This window comes from Mesoplodon densirostris, chromosome 2, assembly GCF_025265405.1.
Source record: "Mesoplodon densirostris isolate mMesDen1 chromosome 2, mMesDen1 primary haplotype, whole genome shotgun sequence".
Taxonomy (NCBI): Eukaryota; Metazoa; Chordata; class Mammalia; order Artiodactyla; family Ziphiidae; genus Mesoplodon; species Mesoplodon densirostris.
The window spans coordinates 22,230,435-22,254,957 of record NC_082662.1 but is presented as its reverse complement, the minus strand read 5'-3'; the positions used below and the strand labels follow the sequence as shown (position 1 = coordinate 22,254,957).

The 24,523-nt window shown below is 47.2% G+C and overlaps 1 protein-coding gene across 3 annotated transcripts in view; it reads left to right on the top strand.

Annotated features, from left to right (window-relative positions):
- The first annotated feature begins 15,702 nt into the window (after positions 1-15,702).
- SLC9A1 (solute carrier family 9 member A1) overlaps positions 15,703-24,523 on the top strand; it is a 50,934-nt gene continuing 42,113 nt past the window's right edge. For 2 of the 3 annotated variants that reach the window (XM_060089227.1, XM_060089225.1), the window contains exon 1: positions 15,703-16,834. In XM_060089227.1, coding sequence (XP_059945210.1) covers positions 16,483-16,834 — 352 coding nt within the window. In that variant the 5' untranslated portion in view covers positions 15,703-16,482. The remainder of the gene's footprint in view (positions 16,835-24,523) is intronic. The other variant, XM_060089226.1, reaches the window with a different exon arrangement.

Genomic DNA, 24,523 nt, shown 5'->3' with positions numbered 1-24,523 from the left:
AATTGAGATGATTTAGTACAAAAAAAAAAGAATGTAAAATATCTCATTAACAGTTTTTTATATTGATTACTTGTTGAAAGGATAATATTTCGGATGTGTTGAGTTAAATAAAACATTATTAAAATTAATTGTCCCTGTACATGTGACAAAACTTACACATTGAAAATTGGTTAATTTTATTGCATGTAAATCAATAATGGGGATTTAAAAAGTCTGAGAAGACAAAAAAATTTAATTTCACCTGTTTCTTTTTTTTTTCCCTTTGGTAGTTACCAGAAGAATTTAAATTATATATGTGGCTTGCCTTATATTTCCACTGGACGGGGTATTCTACAAAGAGAGAGCTCCTGGTGACTAGATGTTTTTGAGAACTGAGTGGATTTTGGCGCAGTGCTGGTGGTAATTGTGGAGGTTGGATTAGGTGATTCTTAAGATTTTAGGCTTGAGAGTTTATGGTTCTATGTCTCTGTCTTTTCTCCCACTCTTTGCCTCTGTCTACACTCTGCTTATTCCCCAAACATGCCCTATGGCTTCCTTTTTTTTTTTTTTCCCCTATGGCTTCTTCTCTCTGAGCCTTTGTTCATCCAGTGTGGTCCATTTGGAATGTCCTCTCCACTATCTCTTCTGTCAAAATCTTACCCGACCTGAAAAGCAGCTGACATGCCACCTCACCCATGAAGTCTTTCCCACAGTGGGAAGTAAACTCCCTAAATATCTCCATCACTACTCACCAACCCCTCAGTGCATTTGGTACTTTGGCAATTTGCTAACTTCTCTCCCCTACTAGATTGGAAGTACCTTGAAGGCAAGGGTGTGTGGCACAGATACTTCCAAGAACTGACCTGCATCCTCAAACTCTATTCATGCTCTTTCCTAAGACACATTTTCTGGAGAAGACGCTCTGAAGTCCAGGTCCACCTTTTTCCTTCCCACCCACCCTGCTCATACTTTACAAAAGGCTCTCGGCCCTGATTTTCACCCACAACCTTACCCCAGGGGGTTGGGGTGGGGGGTTAAACACTTTCAGGGCACCAACCAAAGGTGAAGAACTGTGATGACTGGAAAATAAGGCATTTTGCAAGTGGGACAGTTGCTGGTACTTTGCTTTCAGTAGAGTTGAAGGAGATTCTGATTTTGTTGTCATTAAAAATAACTTTTGATGATAGGTCACTATGTAATTTTTTGGCTTGTAACGCCAAGAATTCAAATAATTAAGTGATATTATTATAACAGAACTCCCTCCACTTTCACCTACTTATTTATTTGAACAAGGTTTCTCAGAGTTTCTATTTATAAAAGTTAAAAATAGATATAAAGTTGATGCTGAACCCAGCTTCATTCCAGCAATAAGTAACATTTATTCATAAATACATAAACTAATTGAAAAAAATCTATTTCAGTAAGAGATACATTTCCAATATCATTTTACACTTTAATAATCATTTTTCAAAAGATATATGTTATGTTGCTTTGATCACTTGTGTACTAATACAATAATAAGTGATATTTCAATCCAGAAGAAACTTTAAAACATAGAGCTTTAGAGTCAAAGGAAATTTTACATTATTTAAATTTCAAAATTTCTTAAAGTGCAATCATATATATAAATTTCTGTTGGGACTATGAATTAAGTAATCAATAACAGACTTTCCAGAAGAAAATATATTACCCTAGGAGAACATTCGTGAGAGGAAGCAAAATGTAACTATACATTCAAGAAGAAAAATAATAATTATGTAGCATTTCTGCCTGCTAATGTACAGCTTGTTCTGATATTTTCTTGACATGAATAATAGTATCAAACCATGATGATACTTACATTCAACTGATGATGGAACAGTTTTATTTAAAATATTTTCAATATGCTAGCAAGTATATCCTTTGCAATGGCTTACATTTAAGATGAATATTTTATTATTTTTTTTAAGTTTGATCCATATCCATTCCTTCATTTTATTTTCATTTTTTTAAAACTGTAGTATCTTTGGGGCTTCCCTGGTGGCGCAGTGGTTGGGAATCCACCTGCCGATGCAGGGGACGCGGGTTCGTGCCCCGGTCCGGGAGGATCCCACATGCCGCGGAGCTGCTGGGCCCGTGAGACATGGCCGCTGAGTCTGCGCGTCCGGAGCCTGTGCTCTGCAATGGGAGAGGCCACAACAGTGAGAGGCCCGCATACTGCAAAAACAAAACAAAACAAAACCAAAAAAACTGTAGTATCTTTAATTTTATTTATTTATTTATTTTTGGCTGCATTTAGTCTTAATTGCGGTGCGCGGGCTTCTCATTGTGGTGGCTTCTCTTGCAGGGCACGGGCTCGAGGTGTGCAGGCTTCAGTATGTGCAACACGTGGCTCAGTAGTTGTGGCACACAGGCTTAGTTGCTCCGTGGCATGTGGGATCATCCCGGACCAGGGCTCGAACTCGTGTCCCCTGCATCGGCAGGCGGATTCTTAACCATTGCGCCACCAAGGAAGGGAAGCCCCTAAGATGAATGTTTCAGTTGTCAATTTTAAAATGTGCCAGATAGCCTGCATGTAGACCAGCAGGTCCATTCTTCGACCTACTCCTCCCTTCCTCTCCCCTGGTTGGCTGACTTGGATGGAGGACATCAACAGCTCTATGCCTTCTAGCCTTGGCTTGGATTTGGTCAATGGGAAGTCCTGGCAGGAGACAGGAGGGAGGGAAGAGAGTAAGATTCGGGTCTCTATTTCCCTTGTTCCCACCTCCGGACATCTAGTCAGTCTGGCCCTGTCCCTGGACAGAAAGTTAGTGCTCCTCTTAAGGAAGAGGAATTGCCCTTTAGACCGCAGGTGGTAACAGCCCGGCTGCTGCCCTTCCCAGCTTCCGGCATAATCCCCTGTGATTTCCCTACACTTTGACCACACCTTCTACATTAGCTTCTTTGCATATATGACCTTCTTGAATTGTCTTACTTTGAGTGCGTTGTTTCCTGTTGGAATCCTCACAAATGCGGAATTTAAAAAAATTCTTTAAGGGGGCACAAGAGCAAAAAGTCTGAAGACCACTGATCCAGGCTATAGCCTCATTGATTCATTCAATAAACATTGACTGGGAGTTTCCCTGGTGGCGCAGTGGTTGGGAGTCCACCTGCCGAAGCAGGGGACACGGGTTCGTGCCCCAGTCTGGGAAGATCCCGCATGCCGCGGAGCAGCTGGGCCCGTGAGCCATGGTCGCTGGGCCTGCGCGTCCGGAGCCTGTGCTCCGCAACGGGAGAGGCCACGGCAGTGAGAGGCCCGCGTACCGACAAAAAAAAAAAAAAAAACATTGACTGTACCATGCCCAGCGTTCAGTTACAAAGATGAATTAGTTGGCCACCTCACACCCATTAGGATGGTTACTATCAGAAACACAAAAAACAACAAGTGTTGGCAAGGATGTGGAACAATTGGGACACTTGTGCACTGTTGGTAGGAATGCAAAATGATGCAGAAGCTGTGGGAAATAGTATGGAGTTTCCCCAAAAAAATTAAACAGAATTAACCTATGACCCAGCAATTCCACTTCTTGGTATATACTCAAAAAAATTGGAAGTAGGGTCTTGAAGACACACTACTGTGTACACCTATGTTCACAGCAGCATTATTCGTAATAGCTAAAACATGGAAGCAGCCAAAGTGTCCATCAACTGTTGAATGGTTTACCAAAATGTAGTATGTTCATACAATAAAATATTATTGTCTTAAAAAAAAATTCTGACACATGCTGCAACATGAATGAACCTTGAAGATGTTATGCTAAGTGAAATAAGCCAGTCACAAAAGGACAGAAAAAGTATGATTCCACTTATATGAGGTACTTTATTATTTTTGTTAATTATTAATTTTGGCTGTGTTGCGTCTTTGTTGCTGCGTGCAGGCTTTCTCTAGTTGCGGCGAGTGGGGGCTACTCTTCATTGCAGTGCGCTGGCTTTTCATTGCAGTGGCTTCTCTCATTGCGGTGGCTCCTCTTGTTGTGGAGCACGGGCTCTAGGCGCGCAGGCTTCAGTAGTTGTGGCATGAGGGCTTCAGTAGTTGTGGCTCGTGGGCTCCAGAGCACAGTCTCAGTAGTTGTGGCACACGGGCTTAGTTGCTCCGCAGCATGTGGGATCTTCCTGGACCAGGGCTTGAACCTGTGTCCCCTGCATTGGCAAGTGGATTCTTAATCACTGCACCATCAGGGAAGTCCGCAATATGTACTTTAATAAAGGTGTGGACAAGTTGTGAGAGCACTGTGGAGAGAGCAGCCAATTCTACCTGGGGCAATTGGGAGGGGCTTCCCACAGAAGGTTTTATTTGGTTTATGGCACTGAAGATAAGTAGGAGCTTGTTTGGCAGTGAGAAGCAGAGAGGGCATTCGAGGCAAAAGGGCAACATGAATCAAGTCAGGAGAACCAACGATTGTTAGGGGATTGCTGAGTCATGGCTGGGTGTTCAAAAGGTAGTTCAGAAAGCACAAAGATTAAAGGAAACCATTTGTAAATATGATTAAATTAAAATTAAAAACTTTAAAATGGCAGAAGACATTATGAAGAAAATTAAAATACTAAATGACTCTCTGGAAAAAGATAATTGCAGTTTATATATAAATAACACCTAGAAGCCGGTGAGAACTAAAGACAAGCAAACAAGTTGAAACATAAGCAAAGGATGAAGAGGTAATTCTCACAGGAACTCCCAACTGCAGAGGGAAATGCAAATTAAAATGATTAGATATCACTTCCAAAGAATAGAGTAGGGAAAGGGGGAAAATAGTAACTTTACAGAGGAGAAACACCAACTAAACCAAGTGATGAAAGGTAATAACATCACCAGTAATGTCATGTGGGTACATGTGACCTCCTATAGGGTGTGATAAGAAAGGTACTTCAGGGAGCTCCTGGTGGAGCAGTGGTTAAGAATCTGCCTGCCAATGCAGGGGACATGGGTTCCAGCCCTGGTCCGGGAAGATCCCACATGCCGTGGAGCAACTAAGCCCGTGTGCCACAGCTACTGAGCCTGTGCTCTAGAACTAACGAGCCACAGCTACTGAGCCCACGTGCCACAACCACTGAAGCCTGAGTGCCTAGAGCCCATGCTCTGCAACAAGAGAAGCCACCACATTGAGAAGCCCGTGCTCATCGCAACTAGAGAAAGCCCACGTGCAGCAACAAGGACCCAACGCAGCCAAAAAATAATTAATTAATTAATTTAAAAAAGAAAGAAAAAGAAAGACGTGTACTTCATCTCTTCCCCAAAACCCGTAACCTCTGTCTAGCCATGAGGAAAACATCAGATAAGTCCAAATTGAGGGACATTCTGCAAAATACCTGACCAGTGCTCCTCAAGACTACCAAAGGTAAGACTGAGAAACTGTCACAGACCAGAAGAAGCTAAAGAGACGTGAGGACTAGATGCAGTGTAGTATCCTGGATGGGATCCTGGAACAGAAAAAGGACAGTAGTGAAATCTGAAAAAAGTCTGGAGTTTAATAGTAATAAGCCAATGTTGGCTTCTTCGACTTGACAAATCTGCCATGGTGACGTAAAATGCTAACATTAGGGGAAATTGAGTGAGGGGTATATGGGAACTCCCTTGACTATCTGTGTAACTTTTCTGTAGATCTAAAGATATTCCAAAGTAAAAAGTTTATTTTAAAAAATGATGAGGGCTTCCCTGGTACCAATTAGGCCTGCACGCCACAACTACTGAAGCCCGTGCACCTAGATCCCGTGCTCCACAACAAGAGAAGCTGCCACAATGAGAAGCCTGTGCACCATTACAAAGAGTAGCCCCCACTCGCCACAACTAGAGAAAGCCTGCACGCAGCAATGAAGATCCAACACAGCCTAAAATAAAAAATAAATAAATCAAAAATCTTATCTATAAAAAAATGATGAGATACTATTTTCTACCCATGAAATTAACAAAGAATAAAAAGTCTGACTCAAGTAAGTCAGGAGGATATGGGAAAAATGGTCCTCTCATACTTGCAGGCAGAAGGGCCAAAGGTACTTTAGGAAAACAATTTAGTCTAGGAAAGCAGTGAATGTACAAACCCTGCAATCCAGAAATTCCATTTTCAAGTATATAGAGAGAAGAATTCTTACACATGGACACCAAGAGATATTTATAAAGGCATTTGATACAAATTGTCCACGATAACATAAAATTGGAGCAACTTGAATGTCTATCAATAGGCAAACAGATATAAAAATTGAGATATATAAATGTGATGGAATATTTACTATACAACAGCTAAAAGGAAAGAATGAGATCTCTATATATCAATATGGCTAGATGTTACAAATATTGAGTGAAAAAGTAAAGATGAAGAAGGATATATATGATATGATACCATTGATATAAATTTGAAAGACACACAAAAATACTTTATATTGTTTATGTATACATGTATCCTAATTCATTCATCTAACAGATTTTTTTTTGGCTGTGCCACGCAGCTTGTGGGATCTTAGTTCCCTGTCCAGGGATCTAACCCAGGGCCCTGGCAGTGAGAGCGCTGAGTTCTAACCACTGGACTGCCAGCCAGGGAATTCCCTAACAGATCTTTCTTTCTTTTTTTTTTTTTTTTTTTTTTTTTTTTTTTTTGCGGTACGCGGGCCTCTCACTGTTGTGGCCTCTCCCATTGCGGAGCACAGGCTCCGGACGCGCAGGCTCAGCAGCCATGGCTCACGGGCCTAGCCACTCCGCGGCATGTGGGATCTTCCCGGACCGGGGCACGAACCCGTGTTCCCTGCATCAGCAGGCGGACTCTCAACCACTGCGCCACCAGGGAAGCCCCAGATCTTTCTTGAATACCTTATTATGTGCCAAGTGCTATTCTCAGTTCTGAGGATATAGCAGTGAACAATGGCTAACAACTGTATAGGACTTACTAAGAGCCAAGCATTCTGTAATAATAGTAGCAATAATAATAACAATAATAATAATAGCAAACACTGATGTAGCATTTACTATATAGTTATGCTATAGTTATATAGTTACTATTATAGAGGTAAAATTCTAAGCGCTTTACATGCATTAACTCATTTAATTCTCATAGTAACCTTATGACACAGGGTCTGTTATTACCTCCAACTTATGAAGACACTGAGAGGCAATGAAGTTAAGTAACTTGCCTAGGGTCACACAGCTGGACAGTGGTAGAGACAGCAATCAAATCCTGGCATACTGGCTCCAAGTCTGTCCTACCAACCATCATGCTCTCTGCCTCAAATCCCCTGCTGTCATGGAGCTTACATTCTAGTGAAGGCAAGACAGATCATAAAAATGTGTAGTAAGTCAGACAGTGAAAGAGCTGTGGAAAAAAATAAAGAAGGGAAGGAGGGAATTCCCTGGCGGTCCAGCGGTTAGGACTCTGCACTTTCACTGCTGAGTGCCTGGGTTCAATCTGGTCGGGGAATTAAGACCTGTAAGTAGTCGGCACAGCCAAAAAAGAAGGGAAGGAAAGAGGGAGTATGAGACAGGGTGTGGGGTGTGGTGGTCATGGATGGCCCCACTGAGAGATAACATCTGAGCGAGACCCCAAGGAAGTGAAGGAGGAAACCATGCTGATACCTGGGGGTAACTGCATTCCAGGCAGAGGAAATAACAAGGTCAAAGGCTCTGGGAAGGAGTAAACCTGAGTGTTTGAAAACTAAACAGCAAGGAAGCCAGGGTGGCTAAAGCAGAGGGAATAAGGGCAAATAAGGGGAAAAGAGATGAGGCCAGAGAGAGGTGGGAGCTACATTGGGTGGGTCCTTATAAGTCATGTGGACCTTGGAGGGGTCTGAGCAGGGTGTGACAGTATCTGACTTAGGCTTTTCAGGGATCCCTCTTTGTTGAAGCAAGATTGCTCAGAGGCGATTGTAATAATCTGGGAAAGAAATGGGTGGTGGCTTGGACTGGAGTGGTAGCAGTGGAGGTGGAGAGAAATGATTGGATTCAGGAAAGGAGTCAAGGATGACTCAGGTTTTTGGCCTATGTAAGTGGGAAGACAGAGTGATTGTTTCCTGGATGTAGAAGACAGGGGGAGAAGCAGGCTTGGGGACGGGGTGGGAAGGCATGGAGTTTCTTTCTGAACATGCTGAGTTTGAGATTTCTGTTGGACAACCAGGTGGACACGTTGAGCGTTCAGTTGGATGTAAAAGTCTAGAGTTTTGAGCAGAGGAGATGAAAATCTATGCATCGTCTGCATATAGATCTTATTAGAAACCACAGGAAAGGATGAGATCACCAGAGAAATGAATACAGATATAGAGCAGTGAAAGTGTGAGAACTGAATCCTGGGGCCGCAACATTCAGAGTTTGCAGCTGAGGAAGAGGAAAAGGAGAAGGGGCAGAATTCAGCAACGAGACTGAGAAGGAGCAGCCAGTGAGGCAGGAGAAAAACCAGGAGAAAAGCCAGGAAAGAGAGCCAGCTAATTGAAGAAAGTGATTCAAGAAGGATCAGGTGATCAGAAGTGTTGAAGGCTGCTGATGGGTAAAGAAAGATGACTGAGAAATGACCATTTGATCAAGCAACATGGAGGTACAGGGTAGCAGAATGTGCCACCCCAAAATATGCCACTTTGGCATAAGGATTATTATTATTATTATTAATATTTTTTGCAACTCACGTCAAATAAGGATTATTTGAAGGTAGAGGCAATTGAGAAGAAGGAGAGGCTTCTCTACCCTACCCTTATTTGCATAAAAGCAGGACACACATCTATAAAGGTGTCCTTCCTCCTGTCTCTACCGGGAAGGACAGAAGTCAATCACCAGAGACAACTTTAGACCCTTATCAGCCTAGAGACAGCTCTGGAGGAATCTATATACAAACTTTACTAACTAACCTTTATCTACCATCATTTCCCTTGATTTGCCTTCCCACAATTTGCTGCCCCTAGAGTCAGATCCTTTTCCTTTCTCTTGTCACTTCTCTAAAAGTTTATCATTCCTTTGCTAAAATGCTATATCAGCCCAAGTTCTAACTAATCTTTGAGTCACTCATCTCTGGGTATACGGTGCACATGTTTATGAACTTCTGTTTTTTCTTCTCTTGTTAATCTGTCTTTTGCTAGTATAATTTACGCAGCCCCAGCTGGAGAAGCTAAGATGGGCAGAGGAAGAGATTTTTATTCTCCTATAGAAGTCATTAGTGACATTGACAAGAGTGGTTTTAGGTACAGCATATGGGGGTGAAAACCTAACTGGATCAGATTTGAGAGGCTGGGAGGAGAGAAACGATGCAGGCAGTACAAACAATTCTCTCAAGTTTTTGGCAATAGCTGGAAGGGAGTGTGGGGTGAAGAGATGTGTGTTAAGGTGTCAAAATAATGCGGGCTACCCTGGTGGCACAGTGGTTAAGAATCCACCTGCCAGTGCAGGGGACATGGGTTCAGTCCCTGGTCTGGGAAGATCCCACATGCCGCGGAGCAACTAAGCCCACGAGCCACAACTACTGAGCCCGCGAGCCACAACTACTGAGTCCACGTGCCACAACTACTGAAGCCTGCATGCCACAACTACTGAAGCCTGCACGCCTAGAGCCCGTGCTCCACAACAAGAGAAGCCACCGCAATGAGAAGCCCACGCAAAGCAACGAAGAGTAGCCCCCACTCACTGCAACTAGAGAAAGCCCGTGCGCAGCAACGAAGACCCAAAGCAGCCAAAAATAAAATAAATTAAATTTTAAAAAAAGCATTATGCTCGTGATAGAGATTGCCCTGTCATTGGTAGATGCTGATGTACATTACTTTTTTTTTTTTTTTTTTTGGCCGTGTAGCATGTGGGATCTCAGTTCCCCGACCAGGGATCGAACCCTCACCCCCTGCATTGGAAGGGCAGAGTCTTAACCACTGGACCATCAGGGAAGTCCTACATTACATTCTTGATAGAGGTTGATGTCAGTGAAGGTTCAAAGAGACTTTAAAATTTGATAAAATAGTGCAGATATCTGTAAAAAAAAATTGAAGGCAAATAGAACAAACTGTAACAGCTGATAATTCAGAAAGGTAAAAAGTTTGATGTTTGTTATATTATCCTTACACTTTCAAATGTCTTTATAAATAATTAGAGGGCAAAAAATGTTTGTGGCCCTGAATGTGTGAAGGCCCTTGAGTGCCATGTCAGGAATGGGGTCTACAGCTGTCTAAACAGGGGGGCCATGGCTCAGAATGTTCTCCCTGAAAGCTGTGTATAGCACAGACTGGATGTGGGAACAGTAAAAAGTTTACTTTAATAGTCCAGGCCAGAGTTTTCCAAAGTGTGGACAGGACCATCTGCCCTCCCAAGGGCACTCAATAAAATTCAAACCCTGGGCCTTTCCCCTCCAGCCTCCTAAATCCTAATGTTTCCAGCAGGGCCAAGCAATCTGTACCTGAGAAGGTGGAGTAGTAACAAGTTCAGGGGAAGGTGGAGGGCTGCGTCTAGTACCTGTGGAGATGGAGGTACCCACAGGACTTCCAGCCTGTGAGTAGATATAAGAGTTTCAAGTTCACTGATGGGTGTTGATCAGATTCATAGTCAAGTCTCCCATGGCAGGAAGCACAGGGACTTGCACACAGGAGGTGCTAAAAGTTTATTGAGTGAATTATGACTTCAGCTTAAAAGCCATTCACTGGATCACAAGTTCTACCTCCTTACCAACTCTCTCCTAGTTGCTGAGGACGTGCATGTTTTTTCATGCTGGCTATCAGCCCAGAGAAGTGGGAAAAGCTTGGATTTCAGAGTCAGACAGACTTGGATTCTCACCTGGCTCCCCTTCTTCCCAGCTCTGTGACCACAACTGACTCTCTCCTTGGAATCTTAGTTTTCTCATGTGCAAGTAATATACCCTGTCATTCATTCATTCATTAGGGCTCTCTTGCTCTCCTGGAGCTCACATCCTATGGGGGGGAATGGTAGTAAACAATAAATACAGTAAATAGGTTTATTATATCATATGTGAGAAGGTGGCTGGGCCTGAGTGGTAGTGGTAGTAGTGGTCAGGTAGGGGAAGTATCAGGAGTCACCACATAGTAGTGGTGAGAAGGAAGATTTGTGGAAAGGCTTGAGGGATGTGATGGAGTAGGCCAAGTGGATATCTGGAGAAGAGTGTTCCAGGCAGCAGGAACAGCAAGTGCTAAGGCCCTGAGGTAGAAGTTTGGCTGGCAGTGTTTGAGAAATAGCAAGGAGGCAGTGTGGTTGGAGTGAAGTGAGTGAAGGGGAGACTGAAAGAAGAGGGCCTTGGGACTTCCCTGGTGGTCCAGTGGGTAAGACTCTGCACTCACAATGCGGGGGGCCTGGGTTCGATCCCTGGTCGAGAAACTAGATCCCACATGCATTCCGCAGCTAAGAAAGTTGCATCCTGCAACTGAAGATCCCGCATGCCACAACTAAACATGCTGCAGCGAAGATCCCGCGTGCTGCAATGGAGACCCGGCGCACCCAAAATAAATAAATACATACATAAATATTTTTTAAAAGACTATTAAAAAAAAAGAAGAGGGCCTTGCCGGGCTGTGATGTTATATAACAAAGGAAATAAGGAAATGAACTCAGTTACAGAGTGCCAATAATGTGTAAGGAACTGAGCTTGACATACGTCAGCCATTTAATCCTTGCACTAACCTTAAAGGCAGGTGTTCTGACCTCACCCACTTTTTATACACATGAATAAACTGAGTGACATAAACAAAATATGACTTGCTCATGATGTACAGCTAGTAAGTGGCCCAGAGGATCCTTTCCAAACACTACACATTGTTTGCTATGTATCTGTCATAGCTATAGCAATTCCATAAAATTCCCATTACTTTTAGCAAAAGGATTCAATGAGGGGGACTGAGGAGCAGACATGGCCTAAGCAAGGGGGGATACCACCCAGGCCCAGGCATCTTGCAACTGTTCTGGATCTGCAGGAAGAAGAGTCTGCAGATATATGGCCCCTCTGAGTCAAGAGCAATGTGGTCCTGCAATGGTTTAAAAATGAGGACTTGCTAGACTTCCCCAGTGGTCCATTGGTTAAGACTCTGTGCTTCCACTGTAGGGAGCATGGGTTCGATCCCTGGTCAATCCCTGGTCCAGGAAATTCCACATGCCGCATGGGGTGGCCAGGAAAAAAAAAAAAAAGAGGACTTGCTAAAACACGGTTACAAATATTGCAGCATATTTTAACTGATTACCTTCAACAAGATCATGCTTTTAACATGCAAAGGGACTTCCCTGGTGGCGCAGTGGTTAAGGATCCACCTGACAATGCAGGGGACACGGGTTTGAGCCCTGGTCCGGGAAGATCCCACATGTCGCAGAGCAACTAAGCCCATGAGCCACAACTACTGAGCCCGTGTGCCACAACTACTGAAGTCCGCATGCCTAGAGCCCGTGCTCCGCAACAAGTGAAGCCACAGCGGTGAGAAGCCCGCACACCACAACGAAGAGTAGCCCCTGCTCACCGCAACTAGAGAAAGCCCGCATGCAGCAACGAAGACCCAAAGCAGCCAAAAATAAATAAAATAAAATAAATAATAAAATTTTAAAAACATGCAGAATACACAGCAATATAATTTATACAAAATTATTAAATTTATAGCATACCAAAGGGGGAGTGGTCTGATGATGGGACCAATTTCACAAATGTGAGGGACTTCTTTCTAGCCTGTGTTTCTGTGTCTGAATGTATAACTTCATGTGGCCCTAACACAGAAAGTCTACATTTGAGGCCCTCAGTACATGTAAATAAAGATAAAGATGGTAAATATATGTGGTACTTGCTGGCTGCTGCCCTGAGTTCTACATGTACATTGGCTAAGACCCTTAGCCCCATGAGATTGGCATTATTGTTTCCATGTGATGGAGGAAGAAACAGTGAATCAGGGAGGTTGACTGATTTACTCAAGGTCTTCTAACTAGTGAGTGGTGGTGTGGGGATCTGAACCTAGACAATCTGGCTAGATTCTTTTTTTTTTTTTTTTTTTGCGGTACGCGGGCCTCTCACTGTTGTGGCCTCTCCCGTTGCGGAGCACAGGCTCCGGACGCGCAGGCTCAGCGGCCATGGTTCACGGGCCCAGCCGCTCCGCGGCATGTGGGATCCTCCCAGACCGGGGCACGAACCCGTGTCCCCTGCATCGGCAGGCGGACTCTCAATCACTGCGCCACCAGGGAAGCCCTAGATTCTTAATCTTAATTCTTATGCTATACTGCCTGGTCTAGGCTGGGCCTTGGCCATGGGCTGTCCCAGGTGGTTTTTCCCAAGGGCTCTTTCCTGGTACTGTCATGTTGATACAACCTTCTCCAGGCTGTGGAGGACCTTAGGGCTACTATTTCCTGGTTCTCATGGGATCTGCTACTTCCAAGGCTGGCACCCAAGGACTGACTGAGGACCGGAATGAGGGGGAGTCAGAGAGTGAGGAGGATCAGAGTGCATGGGTGAATGTTAACCTCAGGACTGGAAAGGACTGGGAGTTCCATGATGATCTAGTGGTTAGGATTTGGCACTTTCACTGCCGTGGCCTGGGTTCAATCCCTGGGAACTGAGATTCTGCAAGCCACGCAGCATGGCAAAAAAAAAAAAAAAAAAAAAAAAAAAGAAGACTGGAAAGGACTATAGGTCTCAGGGTTCTGGCCCATGTCACCTGCATAAAGTCCCTCCACTAGCCCCACCTTTGCCTCCTTTTTTCTACACTGAACCTGTGGTGTTTTGAAAGAGCTCTGGATTAAGATGTTAGAAAACTGACTTAAGTCCTGGATCTGTTACCTAATAGCTGTGTGATCTTGGCCAAATGGCTTTATGTCTGTGAGTCCTCAGTTTTTTCATCTGTAAAATGGAAATGAGAATAATAGCTACTATTTCTTGAGCACCAGGACTTGGATCATTGATAAACCTGGGGCACTTGGTTATAAACTATAAAGGACCGAACCATGTGAGACATATTGTCATTGTTTTGATCCTTGTCCTAAATGCTTTTCCTCTCTTTGGTTATTTCCATTATAGCTGATGTTCTCCCTTCATCTGCTCCAGGTGACACAAGGCCCTTGGATTTCTCTGAAGGCTTTTGTAGGCTCTTCTGTCATCTCCCAAATGGCTGGACCTGTGCCAGGAGAATGTGAAGTACAGAGAATTCAGTTTAATGTTGGCACCTTCAGTCACAATCACATCACTCTAGTAGCATTTGAATATACTTTTATGTGAAAGGAGAGCATATCTCATTAAAAGTACACAGATCATGAGTGCTCAATGAGTTATCACAGAACAACTACATCCGTGTAAACTTTGTAACCACCACCCAGTAAAGAAAATGTTATCAGCACCCTAGAAGCCCTTGTTGTATCCACTTTGTGCCCCCTCCTAACCACTGCCACCTCCTTCCTCCCCATGTCTATGTCTGTGTTGCCAAAGCCCAGCACAAAGCCTTGTCAAGAGGCCCATAAATAGTTGCTAAACTGAACTAAGCCCTTTGACATCATTTTGTGATCTCAAGCTAGTCACTTGGACTTCCTCTGCCTTGATTCGCTCTTCTGCAAAACAAGGGTGGCATTTCAGTAATCTCAATAATTCTCAACCCTAGTTGAGAATCACCTGGGGAAACTTTTGAAAAACTATCCATCTTGCTTGGGCACTACCCTGGAGGAAGTGGATACAAACCTCTGAAGGTCCCAGGCAATGGTAGTGTTTAAAAGCTTTCCAAGGATTCCAGTGTATGGCCATGATCTCTCAAATCTTACAAATTCCAACCAACACTATATGTTCAAATCTCAGTTCCGCTGCTGCTGTGGGTTGAATGGTGTCCTCCACAAAGATGCTGAAGTTCTAACCCCCAGCACTTGTGATGTGGACTTATTTGGAAGTAGGGTTATTGAAAATGATCAAGTTAAGATGAGGTCATTGGGGTGGGCCCCTAATCCAGTGTGACTGGAAACCTTATAAAAAGGGGAAATCTGGACCCAGAGACAGAGACACAGGGAGATCACCACGTGAAGACTGGAGTTATCAAGGAGCACCAAAGATTGTTGGTAAACCACCAGAAGCCAGGAGAGACGCATGGAACAGATTCTTCCTCACAGCCCTCAGAAGGAACCAACTCTGCTGACACCTTGACTTCAGATTTCTAGCCTCCAGGATATGAGACAGTAAATTTCTGTTCTTTAAGCCACCCAGTTTGTGGTACTTTGTTACAGTAACCTTAGCAAACCGATATAACTATTTACATACTAGTTAAGGAACTCTCTTTACCTGTTTCCTCATCTGCAAAAGTGGAACCATAATAATTGTTCTATGTGCTGGGCTCCATTCTAAACACTTTACATAGATTATCTCATTTAGTCATCACATATACTATACTACAGCAGATCAGCAGAAGGTACTCCTGTTATCCCCACTTTTTCAGATGAGAAAACTATGCAACAGAGAGGTTAAGTAATTTGCTCAAGATCACACGGTAACTAAATGTATAAGATAATACTACATCCTTCACAAGATTATTGGGGAGTCTCCATGAGACTGTGGATGTGGATGTGGACGTGAAGGCGCTTTGTAAATAGTAGAGCATTTTACTCATGTTAGTCAGAATCTCTGTAGATGCCGGACTTTTTTTTTGCCGTCTCTGACGCTCCCTCCTCTTTCGACGCGATACTTCCTTTCCGCGGCGACAGGGGTCGCTGCGTTGAGCGGGCGCTGACAGGTCCTTCTAGCCCGCTGCACCGGCTGCTCGCTGGTGCCTATAAGTGGCAGCGCCGGGCTCAGAAAGGATCAGTCCGCCGCCGCCGGGGCTGGGGCCGGGGCTGCAACTGGAAGTGGAGCTGGACGCGGAGGAGCTGAAGCTGGGCCGGGGCGCAGGGCAGCACCGCGCCGGGGCCGCAAGGAGGGGCGATTCGCTGCTGGCCCACCGCGAGCCGCCCTCAGCGCGCGCCAAGGCGTCCTCTCGCCAGGCCGCCTGCCTCCGCCTTCCGCCTCCCTCCATTTCCCCGGAATCTCAGCCCGGCGCGCCTGCACCCGGTCCTTCTTTGGGTGGGGAAACTCCCGGCCGCTTTCTGGCTTCACTTCCTCGCAGCCTGGGCTCTCAGCCCCCTCTCTTCTTCTCCACGACTGGGTCTCACCCCCTTCGATCCCCTTCCTTTAGCTCAGGCTCCCTGCCCCTTACCTTAGCCGAGTCCCAGCTCATCAGTCACTTTCCTCAGCCGAGGGTCCCCACCCTCCCTTTTCCTTTTCCTTGCCTGGGGTCCAACCCATCCTGTCCCTTCCTCTGTCCCTAGGGTGCAGTCTCTCCCCTCCCCCACCCCCTTTCCCAGGCCTGGAGTTCCAGACCTTTTGGTCTTCTCTTACGGTCCTAACTGAGTCCTTGTCCCTCTTCCCCAGTTTGGAGTTCTAGATCGTGAACCCAGCCTTCCTCCACTTCCAGAGGACTGCTTCCACAAAAACACATCTCTAAAACATGAACTTTGCTTAGAGACTCCCCCAGTCTCTCTTCCCCCGCTGCTGACTCCCTGCTACCTATGTTCCAGGTGTTACTCTCACTCTGCTAAGCGTTGAGGGTGGCAGCAGGATGCTTCTCTGGTCTGGTGTCTCTGGCCTCTCTCCGCCTCGAATCTTCCCTTCGCTGCTCGTGGCAGTAGCCTTGGTGGGGCTGCTACCCGTTCTTAGAAGCCATGGCCTCCAGCCCAGCCCTACTGCCAGCACCATCAGAGGCTCTGAGCCACCACGGGAACGCTCCATTGGGGAGGTCACCACCGCCCCGCCGGAGCTCGCCCCCGAGAGCCGCCCTGTTAACCATTCCTTCACTGAACACAGCCTGAAATCTCGAAAGGCCTTTCCAGTCCTGGGCATCGACTACACACACGTGCGCATACCCTTCGAAATCTCCCTCTGGATCCTGCTGGCCTGCCTTATGAAGATAGGTAAGTGCAGTTCGCCCCTGACGCTTCCGCCGCCACCAAACTAATGAGCTTCTTGAACCATCCTTACCACTTGAGGCTGCCTAGGAATAAAGGTCTGGACTACTGTAAAGTAGGCAGCCTCTATCCCATCATCGTGGTCCTTCTCAAACTGGAGCTCCGTGGCCTCTGTGGTCTGAGGCCTCCTAAGATTGGAGCCAGCATTGTTCATGGGAGAGAGCAGGACCAGAGGATGGGATGCTTCAGGTACTAGGTACCTTCAGCGAGGCTTCCAGGCCTGGCAAGTCTCCTCTGGCTGGGACAGACCCCGAGGGGAGCCAGGCATCCAGCTGTGTGAGACAGGAGTGTCTTCAGCAAGTGGCACAGTCCGCTCTGTCAACAGCGACCAGTGTAATTACATGCTTCATGGGAGGGTGTTCCAGGATGGAGGCTATTTCTACTTGGTTTGTCTAAGGAGTTTGAGTGTAGTGGGGGACCTGTGTGCTGGAGACTTACAGATGTGGTGGAAGATGAGGCATCCCCATATCCTCACCTTCCTTCATCCCCAGAGTGTTATCTGTCGGCTTTGCCTGCCCAGGCTGGTCAGGAGCCCCTGAGTCAGTTTCCTGCCTGGGAATGCCATTCCTTATACAGTTTATGGGACAGGGGCCTTGGGAATTCCCGAAGTCTGGTTTGGGGGTGGAGGGAGAGTGGAGGAGGGTCAAGCTTGGTCTGGCCCCAGCTCATCTCCAGGTTGCACCCAGCTGTGTCTCAAGGTGCTGTCATGTTGGCCTGCCTGCTGCTCATCCAAGAGGGAGAGGGACAGGTGGAGGAGCGCAGCATGTTCTGATCTGAAGAGACTTTGAAACGTTCTTTTTGGGAGAAGGAAACAGAAAAGTTGTTCCCTTCCAGAGGATTATCACCCTGCTAGGCCTGAGCACTCTGTTCTGCTGGGTGGTTGATGGAGCTCACCAGAGCCTGCATAGCCCAGAAGTCCCTTGAAGTGGTGTCCGGGGGGCAAGAGGTGGGGGGGTTTGAAAGCTGCTTTTGCTTTTCTAGCCCCCAGCTAGCTGTGGAAGGCACGGGGGCCTGGAACTCTGCTGGTTTGGGTTTGGAGAGTTTGTGACTCTTGGCAGGAAGCCTTGCAGCTTTCCCAAGGACATGCAGGAGCTGAGTGGTGATGCCAGGCTGGTATGAGGCAGGCTCTGGGACATGCTGCAGGAGGGCACTCGTGCTTCTGTTTTGACAGATCCAGGAGCTGGCCTCCTGATACGGGGCTTTGGTGCTGTGACAGTAGCAGGCCTGCACATGGAGCTGGGCCACCAGCACCTATCCCCTGATGGCAGCCAGCTTTCCGGAAAAAACCGAGGTCTGGGCAAGGGGAGCCATGTGTACCGATTCTGACAAATACATGACCTTGAACAAGCTGGGGCCTTTTTCTGCAGGTCTCGCCCACCTGTGAAACTGGCAAGAATCTCTAAATTTTACCATATCAGTTGAATCGTGAAACCCTGTGTCTTAATTTGTTGGTAAGAAGCTGAAGTGACTGATGTGTCATTTGCCTGTGTGAGACCAGGAAGAGGCCTCATAAGCACTATTTATAAATTGCCCTCCTCTTTCCAACCCCCTCACCTGGCATTGTGTTAGGGCAGTAGAGGCTAATGCACACACTGTGGATCTCAGTGCCTTCTGGTGGGTCGACAGCATGACCACAAAGATCCTACTCTGGATAGTCAGGAGTTTGTCTCTGCAGGCCTGATTACCTCTAATCCTAATGGGGTCAGGCTTGGCCTGCTTTGTCCCTGCCAAAACTGTGCCCGGGACCCTGGGCAGCTGGCAGAGGTGGTGCTATGACAAGGGTATCAGTCTAGAAGTTAGGAAACTTGGCCTCTTATACCACCTCCCTCTGTGACCTTGGGCCAGTCATGCCTCTCCACTTGTCAGTTGATCTTTGTGGCCTCTTGCAGGTCCAACATTTCTGCCATTCCACTGACTTGGGTAACCCTGGCAAGTCACCCTTGGGCCACAGTTTTCTCATCGTAAAGTGAGGAGGCTGGATATGATCTCTGAGGGCATTTGTAGTTCCAAGAGACTGTGTCTCTGGCTTGATAGGGCAATTTTCTGCCTCTGAAAACAGGGGTGCCCTAGCATCTGGCCATCCTGGAAAGAGGGTAGAGAGAAAGATGGCCAAAAGATCTTAAGGGTCCCAGTTCAGGTGGCAAAAAGTGAAAGCCCATTTTTCCCTTTACCTTGCAGTGTTTTGGTTTTCTTGTTTTGTTTTGTTTTGGCTACGCAGCTTGCGGGATCTCAGTCCCACAACCAGGGATTGAACCTGGGCTGCGGCAGTTGAAAGCCCCGAATCCTAACCACTAGGCAACCGGGGAACTCCCCCTTTGCAGTGTTGAATTGAGGTTGGCACCACTCTACCACTTACCCTCTCTGAGCCTCAGTTTCCTCAAGTATAAAAAGGGGGAAATAATAGTATCCTGCTCTAATGCTGCTGGCGTGATGATGACATAAAGAAACGCACGGTAAAGCTGGCTTTGTACCTATAGGAAGCACTCAGTGAGTTGCAGCTGCTCCTGTTGGTATTTTAACCACCTAAGGTAAATGCATCCCTACCTCAGCCCCTCCTACAGTCTTCCTCTGAGGCTGGAGGATTACAAATCTCTCAACCTAGGCTGCCACCAGCAGTCCTTCCCTAAGGTTTGAGGAAGGACTGAAAGTCAGTCCTACTGACTTTGTTCTTCCTTCACTTAAGCTGCCTCCAGAGCAGGTCCTGTGGGGAGGGGACATGGCACCAACCGACTTGGGGGATGGGGGGTGTGCCGAGGCCATGCTCCCTCTGTACTATCAGTTACCCAGGAGCCTAGGAGTTCATTTTGGGGTCTTGCCTATTCTCTCAGCACCCCAGCATGGGTAGGAGCTATGTTGGAGGTCTCACTCTGTCATCTGGGGCAGCTGCTTCCCTTGCAAGTTATCCCTCCTTTAAAAATAGAAGGTGCTGTGTGCAGTTCTCACTCCTATCCTAATTGTTGAGCAGAGCCTCAGGTAGATACTGTGGGAGATGCGTGTGGGAAGGGTAGGGTTAGAGCTGAAGTTCTAAGGTAGATGCTTCTGGATTCTTTCCTAAGTGACTCAGTGGGTCACATTAGGCAAGTCACTTCCCGTCTCTGGGCCTTTTTTCTCTGACAGTCAGGGATTCTTGCCTTTTCCTTGGTGAGGAGGGGCTCGTGACGTGAGTTGGGGTTAGACTATTGGGAGAACTCTGAGAATGACTCCAAGCCTTCGGTAGGCCCCTTCCCCTCCCCCACCTCCGCCTCACATTGTGGTTTGGACCCTGCATGAATTCCACGTTGTCCCTGTTTACCTGCTCCCAGTCCAGTGCCTGTTTCAAGGGAGAGCCTCACTGTAACCCAGCTCACCACTGGCACCCCCTGTGTTTGTTTACGGATATCCCAGACCCGGAACTCCTGGCAGCCTATGAAGCAGGTATTCATCTCGTCTCCTGACCAGAGACAAAAAAACCTTCCTTTGTCCCATCACATCTTACAGCTTTTTCTGGTTTTGGTGTTTGCAAGGTGTGTTCTGCCATGTCCTCCTTAGAGCAAGTCTGTGAGGAGGGGTGATGGGGATCATTATTGCCCACTTCACATGCGTGGATATCAGACCCAGCAACTGGTTTCCTGTGTAAGACTAGAACTCGCCTCTCTCACTTCTCAGAAGGAGAGAGGAACAACTTAAAGGTTACCTTGAAACTGTCTCTAGAAGCCCAGATGGAACTCTCCAAAAAGAAAAAGGTGACCTTTTCCTCTTCGGGAAAACAGCTGAGTGACTGCAGGATAGTGGGAGGGGAGGTCATCTGGGGACTCGGAAGAAGCTTCAGGTAGGACATGTGTGTCCTGAGGCTCCAGGACACTTAGAGGGCCTCTGTTGGTCATATCGCCTGGACTTCATTCAGCTGAACACCCAGGAGGCGCACCTTGCCTCTCCTTCCCGCCCCACCTAGCCCCTCCAGCTCTGGTGGGAAGGACAGACGTTGTAACAAAAGCCCGGGCTCTGCCTCTGCCCCTCTGTACCTGTGTGACCAGGCCCCCGGTTTCTCTGAACCTGACTTGCCTCATCGGGAAGGTAAGGATGCCGTCTCTACCTTCCAGGATCGATGTAGAGACCAAACGTGGGAATGCTAGCACAGAGCCCAACGTGCTGTGGCAGCTTTCAGGGCCTGTTCAGATTCCTCCACTTTGGGCGGTCTTCCCAGCCCACTCCAGCCCACAGCCGTTGCTTTCATTTCTCCGCTAAAACCGTATCCCTTATTGTTTATCCACAACTTTGGCATTAGGCCTAGCCTGCCCTGTGACATCTCTTCTGTTGGGGGGGCGGAATGTGTGTTTTAGTAAGAATTACCATTTATTGAGTATCTACAGAGTGGTGTCAGGCACTTTATAAAAGTAATCTCATTTAACTCCTACTATCATCCTATGAGATAAAGGCTCTCTGTCTCACAGATGAGGAAACAGCCCAAAGGGGTTATCTGCTCTGATGCTGAATTGCCATTTATCTTCTGTTTGAGCCTTGGCACAGTCTCCTCTCAGGGTGCAGCTGCATCTCCTGCCTCTCACGTCCTCCTCAGCAGATGCCCAGGACCCTGCACGGGGTGGGTGCCCAGCTCACTGCACCTGCCTTCCGGGATTTTAGGACTCCCTCTGGGGGCTGGCACTTGTTGGTGGAAGCCCTCTCCCTGCCCTGGGAAAGCTGTAGGGGTTGTGTGCCGGCTTTGGGCCCATCCTCTGTCCCTGTGAGTCCACATATGTGTACCTGAATCCCGCAGCCAGGCTGGGCCTATCCCTTGTCCTCTGCTAGTGACCCTGCCTGCCATCTCTTTGCTCTCTCAGTGGTCTGACTGAGCTTGCTTCTTCCCTGCTTGGGCAGGGGAATGCCACTTAAAGAGTAGTTTCCTTTGCCCAGCAGGGGATGGCTAACCTTGTGATTACCATCTCCTGCTTCTGGGCTGGAAGGGTACTGGGCTGCTTTTGGTTACCCTTGGGGCCCAGCAGGATCCCCTGAGAGGCAACCTCTGTGCTGGAAGCAGATGGCACAACTCTCTTTAGCTCTGTAAGGCAGGTGGAGTTTAGTAGTAATTCTCATTAGTATTGTAACTTGTTTCCAAAGCACTTGTGTGTACAGTATTTAATTTCGATCTTCTCAATGGTCCTGTGGGTTAGAATAGCAGGTGGAATTGATGTAACCATTTTACATCTAAGGAAACCGAGCCCCAGGTTGTGACCTGCCTGAGGTCACTTAGCAAGTAAGTGGCAAAGGACACAATCCCTGGATTTCTAACCCAAGGCGGTGTCCTCTTTCCTGCCTGGTCAGGTCGTTGTGAAGATCAAGGGGGACCAGAGGTCCCAATGGTCTTTAACTAGAGTAAATGACCAGGCACAGCCACGTTGGTAACTTGAGTGGTTGACCGGAGAGACACTGTTTCCTCTTGGAGGAGCGAGGGGCTAAAGGAACATGGTGGTTTGGGTTGGTCTGGAGCCCAGGTCAACTTAACTCCAAGTTCTTAACCCCTCAAGCATGCCTGTATTTGTATGAAGAAAGTGTGTGAGAGTGTGACGGCTGACTCAGCCTTGGGACCTGTCATTCTCACAGCCTGTGGAGCAGCAAACTTTTGAAATGGAAACTTTTCCTTTCCCTTGATGTGTTGTAGGCCCTCTGGGAGGAGAAAGGAGAGGCAGAGAAGTGAATTACAACAGAAAACATGCTGAATGGGGCAGGAGAGGGAAGGGGTCAAGAGACCCTGAGATATGGTGTGGTGCTAGCTTTTTGCTGCTTAGCTGTGTGACCTTAGGCAAGGCACTACTTCTCTGAGCCCTCGTTTCCTAATTTGTAATATTTATGTTAAATATTTGTTAATTATATTAGCTGTCACTTATTAAGCTCCTGTTTCAGAGGCTGTGTCAGGTACTTGCACAGCTAGAAAACAGTGGGGTTGAAGCCCAGATCTGTCTGACTTTGGAGCTCTTGTTCTTTTTATCATCATGCCCTGATTCCCTTTCGGTTCAAAAGTTTTATTTTTCCCATGATCATTTTGAACAGGGAAGGATTAAAGGCATTTCAAGTCTTGGCTGCTCTCTGTGGATCATTTCTTGGGGTGGGGGGAGGAAACTGTGACCCCCCCCCCCTCTCTTCCAAGTCTTACCATGAAGCAAATAGCCCTTCTCAGAGGTGGTGGCATTCAGAAACACAGGAGGGACAGGGCATTGGAGCTCAGCAGGCCTGGGCTCCCTTCGGGAATGCCAGCCTGTACACAGCTGGCGGGCCTGCCTCCCTCCCTCCCTCCCTCCCGCCCCTCCTCCTGTCACCCTCCCCAACCTGCCCCCCTTCCCTTCCGTGGTGGGGAGAGAAGGCTCACTCAGCAAACCCAGGACCTGGGTGATTCCTGAGTCATCCATTGCCTGTGTGGGCCTCCTTCTGCAGTACTCACTCCCCCTGTAAACGTCTGAGTCAGACATGTCTCCCCAAGATTGTCTGCACACACTGCGCTGGGCCCAACCATCTCTTTAGATGCCGACAAACATCAACTGATACTTTAAGGCAGGCCGTGATTATATGTGAGTATTTTTAATCTTACAGGCTAATCTAATTTTAACTGAACTAAGTTTTGAGTTGGGCCGGGATCAGTGGGCTGCCCCCCTTCCCTGGGATCGTACTGACTTCATTTCCTTCCCCAGAAAGCTCTTTCAACATGCGGGGCCAGTTTTGGAGTCTGTTAGGTCATACATGACCCCTGAGTTCTGACACTGACTTTCTGAGAACCTGGAGTTTCCCCAAATTACCCAGGCAAGCTCTTTCCTGAAAACATACAGCCTTAAGCAGCTCTGAGTGAGATTCAGGATGAGAATTCCTATTCCTTCCCAAGTCCCCTTCCCGGTCCCTTGGGGGACACTTACCCCTAAGCCCAGACTGGCCCTTCCACAGCGCTGGGCCTATCTGAGGCCAGGCCACTGAAAAGCGGAGAGGTGACATCACAGCTGTGTCAGGCAGAATCTATGAGCTCACCAAAATAATAAGTAGCTAACACTTACGTAGCACTTGCTGTGTGCCAGCAGACTCACAGAGGCTCTGGCTTTGGGCTGGCCAGCCAGGACTGAGAGCAGCTAATTAATTCATCTGTCCAAGGTGGGGTCGTAGACGCAGGTCAGCTGAAACCAGCCAGCGGGCTCTGAGTTTGTGGCACATCGGGGAACCAAGAAGAGTGAGACCCAGGCCTGGCTCACCAGGAGCTTCCAGTCTGTTTGGAGAAAATGGTCCACCTGTGCTGAGGTCTCGGCAGACTCCTGGCAGAGGCAGAGTTCAGAGGGAACAAGCAGTCCCCGAGGGCACAGGTGGTTAGGGAAGGCTTCTCAGAGGAGGTGGAATTTGAGCCAGTCTTGAAGATGGAGAGGAATTAGGCAAGCAGGCGGGACAGAGAGAGCTATTCTTAGGACAGGCTTCCTACAAGAATGGAAGCCCCTTGAGTGCACAGCCTTTGTTTGCTTTCTTCTCTGTGCCTGGCACAGAGGGAGGGCTCCTAAATACTTGGGGGACAAATAAGTGCATGACTGACTTCCGTGTAGAGATCGTGTCCATGTGAAGCCTTTGAGGAAGACAAGAAACCAGCCTGACACAGAGATGCTCTAGGCGTCAGCCAGCACCTGTGTAAGTGCT